At 32.5% G+C, this 14011-nt stretch overlaps 1 protein-coding gene across 2 annotated transcripts in view; it reads right to left on the minus strand.

The window, feature by feature from the left end:
• The window catches only part of LOC126831113 (protocadherin Fat 1), an 88481-nt gene that overhangs the window by 12371 nt on the left and 62099 nt on the right, over positions 1 to 14011 (minus strand). The window contains exons 25-34 of one of the 2 annotated variants that reach the window (XM_056102644.1): positions 12961 to 13999; positions 12154 to 12324; positions 11019 to 11176; positions 10396 to 10798; positions 9858 to 10007; positions 8131 to 8307; positions 7031 to 7219; positions 5385 to 5891; positions 4581 to 4721; positions 1882 to 1902 (exon numbers count right to left, since the gene is read on the minus strand). In XM_056102644.1, coding sequence (XP_055958619.1) covers positions 1882 to 1902; positions 4581 to 4721; positions 5385 to 5891; positions 7031 to 7219; positions 8131 to 8307; positions 9858 to 10007; positions 10396 to 10798; positions 11019 to 11176; positions 12154 to 12324; positions 12961 to 13999 — 2956 coding nt within the window. The remainder of the gene's footprint in view (positions 1 to 1881; positions 1903 to 4580; positions 4722 to 5384; positions 5892 to 7030; positions 7220 to 8130; positions 8308 to 9857; positions 10008 to 10395; positions 10799 to 11018; positions 11177 to 12153; positions 12325 to 12960; positions 14000 to 14011) is intronic. The other variant, XM_050561745.1, reaches the window with a different exon arrangement.

Raw genomic sequence — 14011 nt, forward strand, 5'->3', positions numbered from 1 at the left:
AATAAACAATCTATGCCACATCTTGTGAAAATTTGAAACAGTCATAACTTTGCTTAGAATAAAGTAATTTGTCATTTTTGAACTATTGTAGCAAGAACAACCAGCTCCTTATCTAAATCTTACATAATGCATCTTTAAGGTAACAATGTTAGATTGGTATTGCTTGCTTTCCAAACAAATAACAGCAGCATTTGGAAGGATGGGGTTTAAGTTTTCAGGTTTAGGAAATGAAATGCGTTTTAACGTCCTACTGTTCTGCTCCGAACTGGGCTAATGAAGACAGGAATACGCCATACAGTGTGCTATGAGGGAAATTTTGCCTGGACAGCGGCACACTCTTATATCGAATTCCAACTGTCAAGGGACCTTTTACGTGTATGCCAATGTGTACACAGGACCTCGTTTTTTTGTCCCGTTTTTTTGTCAAGCCGCCCGTCCTGCATCGCGGTTTAGGGGCAAATACTACACATACAATTAATGGTCAACCCTCATTTCGATACAGTTTCTCTACATAAGTTGAACAATCCTGCCAAGTTTGTAAAAATAAAATCTCAAAGATTGGACCCAAAGATCACATTTCACGACACACAAATTGAGCACAAAAACTAATGGGATAAATTGAGCATAAAAACTAATGGGATCCTCCTCATCATTAGAATTAGATGAACATTCACAGGAAGTTTGAAATAACAACCTATGACCAGTGGAGTGTTAACAAGTTTGGTGATAGGGGCTAAAAATCACTGTGGGAACTCAATAAATGAACCAAAACTGATGTACAAGAATTATGAACGGAGTGAAGGTTAGGGGCAACCACAATATACTCCCCACATAAAATGTGTTTATAAAAATGAACTAAATTAAAGACAAGTTATTGTCAGATTGTGGTATCATTATGAGTTGTAGCCTAGTTTGTAATTAATTAAAGAATCTGTACTGTATTTTTTTATCCTAAGTAAATAGTTAAGCTGTTAGTCATGCTATAATATTAAGATGTAAAGGTGTTATATAAGGAGATAGGTAAAGTTTATCTATATGCATATAAAACACTTATACTGTATAACATACATAAATTTAAATATCCAACAAACATATTTACAATAAAAGCTAGGAATGTACAGAGAAATATAAATTGTGGATGGGAATTGTGAACATTTCGTACAAAATCTGAATACAACATGAATAGGAAAATCATTAGTTGACTCAGCACAAGTTTTAGTTTCCAAACAAAATATATTGCAAGAAAATTTGCAATGACCCAATAATATTAGATATGTATAATACAACACACAAAGCTAGATAACTGATTTAAAATAAAGGACATGAAGACATAACATACAAATGAGATGGCATCCACTGAATTTCTTCCTGCTATGACAATTATATCAGTTTACAGATGGAACAAACGATAAAGGAGACAATCGATCTATTTCTAAAATCTACCAAAAAATAAATTCTAGGTAAACCCTTTCAAGTGTTACCTTTAAAGAATATGCTAGTGACAACATCAATATCATCAAATCTGTCAATATTGTGCCCTTGAACTTAACAATGGAGATGCTTTTAGTTATTTGGTCAAATTTGTTTATTTTGTGTGTCAAATTGACAACTGCTAGTTCTTGTTCAGCCAGTGAATTCATGAATGCAATTTTTAATTCCATGTGCTTTTAGAAAGTCTATGAAAGTTGATTCTGGAAGCTGTCCTCATAATCAATCTCATCGACAAATTGTTAGAATATAGAAATAAATGGACTGTTTCCTTTAAATGCATCCAGATAGTAACATATGCATGTACAATGAATCACAAGGCAGAAATTAATGAAATAAAAAAGTACAAAATATTTCATTCCATTTCATACAGAGACATAAACATATAAGTACCTTTTCGCCGCCATCTTTTAGCTGCATTAAAAAAGTTATGAAGGAATGAAAATGAATTATTTTCGTGGGGGAAAATTAGTTAAAATATGAATCTGTCGTATTTGCTAAATTTCTACATTACTAAGATAAAGTTTTTATAATTACTGTTTTAATACCCCCTTTCATGTGCATTGGTTGACTCAAATTAAAGTTGGCAAATCAAATGCCGAAACGTAATGAGACAGCTGAATATGAAACTCAAAATATTGAATTGTTTAAAAATGACCACAAGATTTGATTAATGGGACAATTGTATGATAATCTCAATGATCACTTATCAAAATAACTTACACTAGACATGATTACCCAGGCATATGGGAATAGCTTGGAATTTGTTGAAATATCGAAAGGACATATGAAAATGAAAGTTTGTATTTGTTCGTAAAGATATCACAAGATAAAGATTTCTAAAAGTCTTTCACATAGAATTAACCCGTTTGACTAAATATAATATCTGGGATCGGTCATTTAAATAACAACCACTATATAACATCTTTAACAGAACTGCTCTACAACAATTCTAATAAATCACTTTAACTTCAAAGCATGAAAGTTTGTCTAGAATTACATGTATCAACTCATAAAATAGTTGATTACTTATAATTAGCAGATGTCAGTTTCAACATGTTATAAACAACAGTTTTTGTCATAAAGACTTTTCTAGTTTTAATTAATGGTAATGCATCTTAGTTTTAAACATGTGATAAACAACATATTTATATACCAACAGGAGCAAGAATTCTGGGTTAAATTATCATATAGTTCTGGCAACTTAACACTAAATTTATACATTTATATAACAAAACGAAATCATGAGTTGGGGTTATAAAGCTGTCATTATAAAAAAAACATTTACATTAATTATTTTGTTTCATAAGATAATAAGAATGGCTGCACTTCAATAATAATAATATTATTATTTTTGTTAACAGTAATGAAACAACAGTTATGTGAATCTGTCACATTATATAAAAAGTTGACTAGCCTAACAATTCCAGCAAGTTTGAACAAAATTTCAAATACTCTGTAGAGCATTTAGAAGGATTGTGAATGGCAAGATGGATATGAGTGATTATAAAGTTATGGCCTATCTACACAGCCTACTATTTGATTTATATACAAGTATCAGATGAAGATCAATGTTTTTAATTACACAGTCTGAACGATATTTTCTGTAATAAACTTCTACTTCCCATTCCCCATCAAAATCTCACCCAATAAATAACAGAAAAATATACAACTTTAAATACCCACCCTAATAATTTTTATGAAACATTGTGAAATGTATTTGAGTGATACAGAAATGGGTTCTCTTGCACTTCTGTCAGTACTAATGACATATTTGATGGCATAATCATGACATTCTGTTGTTATAGGCTTTGTGACTATAAATATTTAATTTACTCAAATATCACTCTCCACTGGTTTAACAATACCTTCCCGCGTACAAACTGTGTGATCTGATGATATATTTGGACTAATAACATATTCAAACTAATTAATCTATCAAAATTTTGCTTCAAATCCTTCTCAAAACATTGTAATCGAGAGGAAATACCCCGAGCTATAAAAAATCTATTAAAAGAAGTCATGTTGTACATTTCTCACTTTTCCACATCCGCTCACCATCAAGCTTATCAACATATACATCAAGCGCTCCCTAACGTTGAGAAATCAGACAACCTTTGACGTCACCTGATCAGACAGCCCTTAATTGCCAAGCTGCCAATTAGTCAATCTGATTAAAATACAGATCTATATTTCGTTTCGTTTTTTTATACTACACTACGTGAAGATCTGACAAGTTATAGCTATAGGTCACATCAGGGGTGAAAAGACCGACTTATGACCCTATGACATCAGACATTTGATTAACCAATCAGCATTGATGTTACTAGTGGATTACCCACAGTTCCGTGGTAACAGACCGTTTCATTGGCTTATCCCCGACACCATTTAGAACACGAGTTAAATAACAACTCTTCCAGATCCAAGTGTAGTAAAGACAAGTAAAACAAAATTTTGAACTATAAAAATGAAACGAAATAGGATCTGTGTTTTAACCAGATTGGCCAATTAGTGACACTCTCTCATTTTTGTCCTGTGCGTGCCCAGTTGGTGTACTTAAGGAATCCAGTATTTTTCTAGAAACATTGGGCATCTCCACCTTCCATATATACCAAAATTGCCATAATTTTATTGGAAATAACCACCTGATAAATCTTTTGTGGGAAAGTATCTTTAAGAGAATATAATTCCAGAGTCCTGAGTATATTTCTTACATACATCATGGTTATAATCATTTTATCACAAGAAATGATTGTGGTCGGGAAACAAGGTCTTTTACATCAGCTAAATCTAATTTTGAAGGACATGATATTAAAAGTGGTTTATGCATATGAAAAACACTCGTTTGTGATTTTTTTCATTCTTATTGAAATATTGACATGCTTATTTAAACATACACATATATTATTATATAACATAATGCAATATACTGTATAATAATCAGAGAACCATTGCCAAGAGAATCTACAAAACAATTTCTTTTTGTTGATATTATTTATTAATGTGCACCCAAACACAATATTTTTATAGAGCTTCGTATGATATCTTCATTTTTAGAAATAATATGATCTAGAAAATAAGATAATACTTACCATTTAAATCATCCTCAGACTCTGATACAGGTAAACTACTAACAGAGCTAGCATCTTGTCGAGCTAGAGCATTACGTATAACTTTAGGGCTCATACCAGGTAGCAATTTCATAGTCATCTTATCTTGATGTTTCTTTTCAACTAGAAACACAAAAATAACAATCTCAAAATATCTCTTAAATATCTGGTAAATAACTTGTCTCAATTAAAATGTTTTGGTAATACAAGTCTATTTAATGTACAGGATAATTACTACTATAACAAGTTTTAATCAATGAACTATGAAACTACTTCATAATTTGAAAGGTAATAGTTAAGAATATAGTGTCTATTACTTTTCAACAAATAACGTACCCAGTACATATAATTCTAACAAAAGGTATATTTTGGTAGTTAAAATAAATGTATAAATGGAAAGAGAACAAGCTTAGAGGCCAGAATCCAGGATGTTACTGTCCAACATGCGCGGATATCAAAAGGAACTGAGATCGTTGGGATATAAACATATATTTTAAGTTTCATCTAGTTCTCAACCTTGGTATTACATACTTTAGTATTATTAGCGTACGAGTAGCAGCCATTTTCTCGGTCCAACTTTCACGAAATATGAACTTAACTGTCATTAGGGTGTAACAGTGGTGTATAATCCATAAAGTTACGGTCCAATACCTGCCAACATCGAAATACACAGGATCTTTGCGAGATAAACCTATATTTCAAGTAGGCGACGGAGGGACAGGGGCGACAACAATATACATCAACATGAAAATGTAGGTGTATGAAAACATTCAACATTTTAATTACCTGGATAATTTTCCATAAAGTTAGGATATTCATATTCTTGTGGATCTTTTTGTATAGAATCTGTATCAGAAGCAGGATTTGATGGTGGAGATTGGAAGGTGGAGTAATATTGTTTTTGAACAACAGGAGGTGTACCAAACTTATGAGTATATACATCTGCTGGGGTAAAACTGTGAATGTTGTGGAGGCCCATCCTTTGCAATCCATCTGCGGCACTACCATAATTTCCAACAGTATCAAAATTATTCAATGTATTCATAGAATCATGGTTGCTAGGAGTGTAAGAAACTGGTCGATCTGGAACGGGCGGTGGACTGCTAGGGTAACGATCCATATGGATGTCCTCTCCACTTAATTTTTTGTTTGATCTCTTATCATCCAGCATTCGAACTGTTTCTCCTTCAGAACTTCTGCCAGAGCGTCTACGATTCTTACGTCTTCGTCTTTTGCAGATACAACAAATAATGACAACGATAGCAAAAAACAGGATAACAGCCACTGCAATAGCTAGAAAAAAATATTATTGCTTAATGTACACATTTTGTTTTGAAAATTTACATGTTTACACTATAAAATGCCCTCATGGCTGGACACTTCATTACAATTTAATAAGTATGGATGGCTTTTTAATGCTTTTTTTTACGTCATCAAATTCTAAAGGATTTAAGCACTTTAAGCAATACTTATCAACAAATAATGATACATTATAGATTTAGATAGATAATAAAATGTACATGACTAGTATATAATATAACTAATAACTATTTCCAGGCTAAACTAAACATTTGAATTATTGTATTCTCTTGTAATGACTCTCAAAAGAATATTGGGTTCATTTGTTTGTATAAGATGTTATAGTACAGGTGTATAGAACGAATTAGGTGTAAAAAAGTTTATTCATTACTGTAATAAAATGTCTTGAGGTGTAAATAAGTTTGTCTATTTGTTACTATAATAAAAAGACTCAGTATGTGAATAGGGTTGTCTATTATTTGTTACTGTAATAAAATGACCTAAGGTGTAAAAAAGATTGTCTATTTGTTATTGTAAAAAGAAAATGAAAAGTGTAAATATGTTAGTCTATTTATTACTGTAATAAATGTGTCATTGCATATTCCTTTTTATCATGTTGCCAGGGACCGTACACAGATTTTTATCAAAAACTTATATTTTTATGAAAGCTTCAAGTCCATTCTTATGATTTTTATGATATTTTTCAGTCAAATTTTATGATTATTTTATGATGTTTTTATCAAATTTTATGATATTTTTATAATGTTTTTATCACATTTCATGACTTGTTTTTTATTTTTATCATTATCAAATATTATGGGTTTTTTTATATAACTGCATCTGACAGAAAATAATTTATCTTTGGTCCATGAAGTGTTGTGCAGCCAGTGTTATTCGGATAAGAATGTCCTAACAGTAGCACTAATGGTATTAATGGTCGCAGTCATCTTCTATGTTCATATACCCACCAAACATTAACCGAATGCTGTCAAATAGATCAGCGGTTGCCATGGAAGATACGCCCACATTTTGCAAGGGATGGATAGAGAACAAGCTAAAAAAAAGCATCCAAAACCCTTGGAAATTCAGTCACCTAATAAATTAATATATTACAAAGTGTTTTTCTCATTTACCAATAAAAATGTAGATAAGGTGTAGTGATATCTTAATGGAGGAATTAACGGTAATGATTTCTTCACAATGACGACCGGCTCTATCTCTGATGCAGCTACATTCATAATCTTCACCTCGGTTGATACATGTACCACCATTCTCACATGGATTAACAATACACTGATCCACCATCTTATCACAATATAAACCTAATAATAAATACAGTTATTAATATTTTGTCAATCTTTATATCAAAGAAATAAGAGAGAGAGAGAGAGAGAGAGAGAGAGAGAGAGAGAGAGAGAAATGGGGTTTAACGTCCACTCCACACAAACTAGGTCATTTCGGGACAAACATATGGTTTAATTTTATTTCAATAATTCGCTTGCGCGTAGGGGTCTTTAGCAGTGGGAGGAAACCGGAGGACCCGGAGAAAACCCACGAGGTTGGACAGGCGACCCTACTCCTTGTCACGTACAACCGGGGATTCGAAACCACACTCGTCGACTCAATGACAGACTTTATGATACAGCACGCGCACGCTAACCATTCAGCCATCCACCCCCACCAAGGAAATAAAATATAGCATCTATAAATGGTCTACTTGCACAAAAAAATATGCCAATAACAATGTCTAAAAGAGAAACACCTTTCCTGCATAGTGCAAGGCATCCTTTAAAAAAGTCAATTAAATGGGGTTTGGTTGTTTTGCATAAAATATTTATTTTAGCAAGTTTCCCCATTGATGTACGGTCAATAAACATTTTCCTTAATAACAAAAATATGGGCTAAAAGAGTGTTGTAGAAACAGTAATTTAGATGATTAAACCCAGGAACCATATCTAAATGTTTATCAATTCTTAATGATTATAAGACAATAAAGACGGCAACATGAAATCAATAGAAAGTAATGTTAGGCTGGATAAATTTCAATAATTCTTAGACCAATATGCATTTTGGTAGGATAATGTTTCATTTTGTATGGTATGAAAGTTGTTATTTGTCTTTCAAAATGGAATAGTGTGCCTTTAATAAAAAACATTTTACAGGAATTCAGTGCAGTTAATTTTAAACCTTATTCAAGTTAGCCATCTATAATCTTCAGACTCAAAATAATCACCTTCATATCTGGATGTACAGTGACAAAGAGGTGCATTTCTTCCTTCAATGCACTTGCCACCATTTTTACATGTATCTGGTTTACAATAAATACCATATTCACACTGTTTTCCTTTCAGATCATCGGGACATGTACATGTAAAGCCATTTATAACTTTTCTATCAAGTAAGCAAATTCCTAGGAAATAGACGAAATAATGTATATGTAAAAATTACGGTAACATATTAGATATCAAATATAATGCTTATATCAATTTGTAATCTGACAGAATAAAACAAAACGTTATGCTACTTCTGTCATAGCTATCATTATGATAAAATGGACCAGTGTAAGGTAACAATAAATCTCTATGTTAACAACTCTCACAGATCAAGCTTTAAAAAAATCTATAATAAACTCTGTACAAGAAATATGTGAAAAGAAGAATAAAAGTGAAAATTTACGATCCTAAAATATCTAAAGAGTTTTAAGAAATTGAGAAGTCTGCCTTACATAGGGTTTACAAGATTACATGTATTTGAAAGTAAATATGTATGATAACCGTTAATATCATCAAAATATTCTGATTTTTCAATCGGGTTCCTCATCATGTCTCTATGAGAGAGAGAAATGGGGTTTAATGTCCACTCGACACAAACTAGGTCATTTTGGGACTAACATATGGTTCAATCTTATTTCATTAATTCACTTGCGTGTAGGGGTCTTTAGCAATGGGAGGAAACCAGAGGGCACAAAAACCCACGACGATGAACAGGTGTTCCTACTCCTTGTCACGTACAAGCGGGATATATCGAAACCATGCCACTAGACTCAATGACAGACCTTTTGATGCAATGCACAAAAGTTAACCTTTCGGTCACCCAAACCCCCAATGTCTCTATGAACAATCCTACTAATTCTAAATATATTGATAGGGTTCATCCTTAGACCCAAATGAACAATATCATAAATTCCCCATAGCCTTGTATGGCCTTCACAAGCTTTAGTCAAAATATGACCATAAATATATAACAGCAAAACAATTCTGAAAATTAAAATGTGAAAATTGTGAAATTCAATAGATTCAGGCTTATACCCTAATGAACTATCTCACAAAGTTTTATAACATTCCATTCAGAAACATTAGACATTCCACCTTAAGGAAATTGTCTCTAAAATCATGTCAATAAACTAAATCAAGCATAATTTATTATCTTAGACTGGCACATAAATTACAGTTTTTGCACAGTTATTGCAGTAGCATGTCCTACAAATCTTTGTATTTTTAATCTCTCAAACATCAAAAGAAGATCAAGGTTACCAGGCAATGAATCATTTGCCCATATTGTGAATCTTCAGGTAGTTAAAAAGCAAAATCTTTATACTGTATAATATCACTGGCATAATATATAACTTTATCAAGTTCAATAACTCTAAAAGTAATTATCCAATATTATTGAAATTCGAGCAACACGTAAATTTTAAGCAGAAAAGATGAGAATTTATGATGCGAAAGTGTCACAAGACTTTATCTAGAGAACAAGGGCAATAACTCTGAGATCAATTGTGGGCGGAGATACTGTTGGACAGACAATACATGTGGGTATATAAAAACAGTAAGCATGTAACCTTTTCATTAAATAATTTAATTTTTTACCCAAATTAGGAGGTCTAGTCAAATTAAAATAGACCCTGCACTTAAACAACTCTTACAGTGAAAAAATTCATTTACTACTAGTATGTCTTACCTTTATTAAAGCAAGGATTATCTTGACATGAATTTGAATCTATTTCACATTTACGACCCTGAAATCTTGGTTTACAGTTACAGATGTAAGAATTATACTGTCTATAATGACATGTACCTCCATTCATACAAGGATGACTACTACATATATCTGTAATATTATCAAATATATATATATATATTAAAGATATAAACTGTGTGATTTAATGATATATTTGGACTAAAAACATACTCAAACTATTTAATCTATCAGAAATTTGTTTCAAATCCCTCTCAAAACTTTGTATTCGCGGGAGATACCGCATGTTATAAATAAACTGTTGTTAGATGCCATGTCAGTCAGCTCAATTCATTGAGGGAGGGTCCATTTTTCAGAATGTGGGCGTATAAAAACATACTAAATATTATAGACACACTTCATACTATATTGCATGGTGCATAGTATGTTTACTCTAGGGCATTTGATACTGCTGCACACAGTAAATAAATATTTGTTTTATTTTCTTAGGGAATAAAAATTGAATGTAATAACTACTTACTTCCTATAGGTGCAGGTTTATAATCTTTACATTTAAATTCAACATCTTGAAACTTCTGGGTAACTGCAACTCTATTGGTACCAGTAAATGGCAGAAGTATATTAAACATTCTTATCCCTTCTATACAACCTTCAAAACCTTTCCTAATATCATGATAGCCTTCAGGGAAAATAGACACTTCTGCTCCAAAATACACATCCATAGAATCTAGGTTGAGCTTATCATTAATTCCTGGTGCCGATGAAATGGCTTTATATCCATGATCTAAGAATAGTTCCGCAATGCGACCATTTCTTTCCACCATTATTATATGCCATTGTCCATCACTAACATCGACAGGTACAGTAACATACCCCTCACCAGATCCACAGTTAAAACGATATTGTAAATTATTATCTTTAATCTAAATAATAAAATAACAGTTTATACATTATTATTTGAAAATTAAAGAATCAAATTACATTATTATTTAACAACTCATCAGGGATGCTAGTTCGCCCATATATTCCAGACATATCCTCTGCAATTTTTAATGTCCGAAGTGCAAAAATTTGGAAATGGCATCCCTGCCACTGCCCTACCAAAGATTTTATAATAAATATTTATTATTAGATATAACATACCTCCAATATACTGTAATCAACACGACCTTTAGTGTACATCAGATTACAGTCAGATTTTCTTGTACGGAATCTCATAGACATGGTTAATCTCTCGGCTGTTGTCTCTGTTAATGTCCATCTGGCATAACTTCTACCATTAAATGTCATTGGTCGATTGCCTGTACAGATATATAAAAAAAAGCATAAACTGCCAGATCATAGAAAGGGAATAAACAGCTATTCAGAGACCAAAAGTAGATGTTTTAATACAAATACTTTACTCTTTGAAATGAGAGAGGAAGAGAGAAATGGGGCTTATGTACTTGATACAAAGTAAGTCATTTCGGGTCTATCATATGTTTCAATTTTATTTTGATAATTCACTTGCACATAAGGATCTTTAGTGTTGAGAGGAAAACATGAGGACGAAGAAAAACCCCACAAGGTTGAACAGGTGACTTTATTTCTTGTCACATACAAGCAAGGTCTTTAAAATGAAATGAAAAAGGATATTCTGCACCAATTGGGCTAATGAATGCAAGACATCCTTTATATTAGAACTGTTAAAATTAGGATACTGTCCTGTGATAAGTTTGAAAACATGACATACTGCATGGTGTATTGGTGTATAAGTGTTTCATCTGTACTAGCTCAGTTGGTGTAGAAAAATAGTGCATTAAACCTGATTCTACTTCATAAAGCTAACGGGCTAGGTGTCATCTTAACAGATTATGATCTCTTGTACAGGACTATATCCAACATTATGCCAACACTGACACACTAATATATCATATTAAACTTCAAACAAACAATTCAAAACACAACACAAGGTATAAAACAACGTTATATCCATATATACCTTGTGTTGCGCTGTGTTGTGTTTTGTTGTGAATAGTTAACCTTACTTTTAAATGTCATTTAAAGAATTCAGATTAACAAACAACACACTTTCGAGAAATTAAACTTGCACACAATTATGAATATAAATCATTATTCAGAACAACCTCTTTCCTGTAATAGAGTGAGTTAGTCAATTTTCTGTAATACAGTATTAGTCAATTTCATAATACAGTATTAGTCAATTTTCTATAATATGGTATTAGACAATTTTTAACACATTAGGCATGCCCGCAATTTGTAGAAAATTCTCACCCACCTTTACTACAACTAGCATCTGAGCAGACGGATAGAGGATGTAGATTATCAGCACATGTTACTCCAGTTTTACCCTCCGGACAACGACAAGAAAACCGATTATTGTTGGTTTTATGACAAACTTGATGAGCTGGACATTTCTTATCACCACAAACTACACCCAGACATGTTCCTGTCGTATAAATATATTTAGAAATTACATCATTGTACACTGGTAACAAAACACAATTATAAATATCATCTGTAGAATAAAATTTATGCTGAAATAACATTAGCACACAACATATATAAGATTGGAAAAATGTTAAACAGTAAAAACAGGCAATATGTACCCGTTGAGTTATATATTGAAGTACTATGACATACTGTTGGGGTAGTATCTAGGGCCATTTTGGTTCCTGAAACTGTATGGGACGCCCAAATTATTTTATGCCCAAATTCTATGCTGACAAAAGTCAACGATAGAGATGCTTACTCTTTATTTATAAATCGTAAAATCAGAATGCAGAACACACCGACTCAATCTCCAAGTCTGCCTCAAATCTCTTTTAAATACACTACCATCTATGCCTTAAATCCCTCTCGATGCTATTTCCAGCAATGTACAAGTTAGTTTTTCAGATGGGGCCCCGTTACCCCGCTCGCCCAGCTTTGATTTAATAATTTGGGATCAGAACCTCTTCCAAATTCCTAGATACCCCCCCTGGCTGTCATACATAATTTCAAAGTTTCAAGTATAAAATACCTTCAGTATTATTAATATCCAATTCAAACTTGTTATTTTAAGCTGTTAACATTAATAACTTACCGTCTGTACAATTACAGTAATAAACATATCGATGTGTAGCAGAAACAAAACTTTCATCTCCAACAGTTACAGGAATCAGATTATCATCATTAAAAACAAGATGGCTGACACAGGTACCAGTCTCACACATAGATCGTACACAGATATCATTAAATACTTTCTCTACACGAACATTCATTCCAGTTTCTATGGCATCCCTAGCTCTTTCTACCTTCCTTCTTAAAGAGTTTTTGTTGAAGTATTTACCCGTAGATTTTTTAACAGAAAATAGAACATCTAGGTTGTTACTCAGTGATCTTTTATGAGTGCGTTTTAAGATACTTTTGTTTGATGGCTGGACATTGATGATTTCTATATCCTTGCCTCGGACATTTAACTCTTTCTTCAAGACCCTTTTAAAGTCTTTCATGTAACTGGCATAAAACTGTTCTGGAAACATGTTATCAAATTGAATGGTAACAGAGCTGTCCATCATTTCTACTGATATGGCCATTACATCAACTTTAACAAGGCTGTGGGAGAAAAACTTGCCGTCTGAAATACTAACATTAACTTGATATGTTCCTGCATCTAATCCTGGTTTTGCTAAAAGCCTTCCATCAGCTTCGTGTATCTCAAAAAGATGACGATTAGGAGAAACAATGTTGTAAATGAGTACATCATAAGGATCAGAATCAAATGCTTCGACTTTTCCAATTTCTCCTCCTAAAAATTTATCAAGGTACGAACCAATAGAAATGGAAAGATTTCGAACCTGTGGTGGATACATGCTTTCATCTACTACATGAATTTCTATATGTGCATCAGAAAATAAAACTGGGGATCCTTTATCAAAGGCACGAACTGTCAGTGTATACATTTCCTTCACCTTCTTCTTCAGTTCATTACCAGACGTTAACAACACACCATCAGCATTAATATGAAATTCTTTCCCATCATTACCATTGATAATATCAAAAGAGAATGGGCCACCATTTTCACTCTCATCATCATCAGTAACAGTCAGTTTGAGGATTTGTATTCCAGCTTTACTACCCTCCTGTAATATAGA

Source organism: Patella vulgata, chromosome 8 (genome assembly GCF_932274485.2).
Source record: "Patella vulgata chromosome 8, xgPatVulg1.2, whole genome shotgun sequence".
Lineage (NCBI taxonomy): Eukaryota > Metazoa > Mollusca > Gastropoda > Patellidae > Patella > Patella vulgata.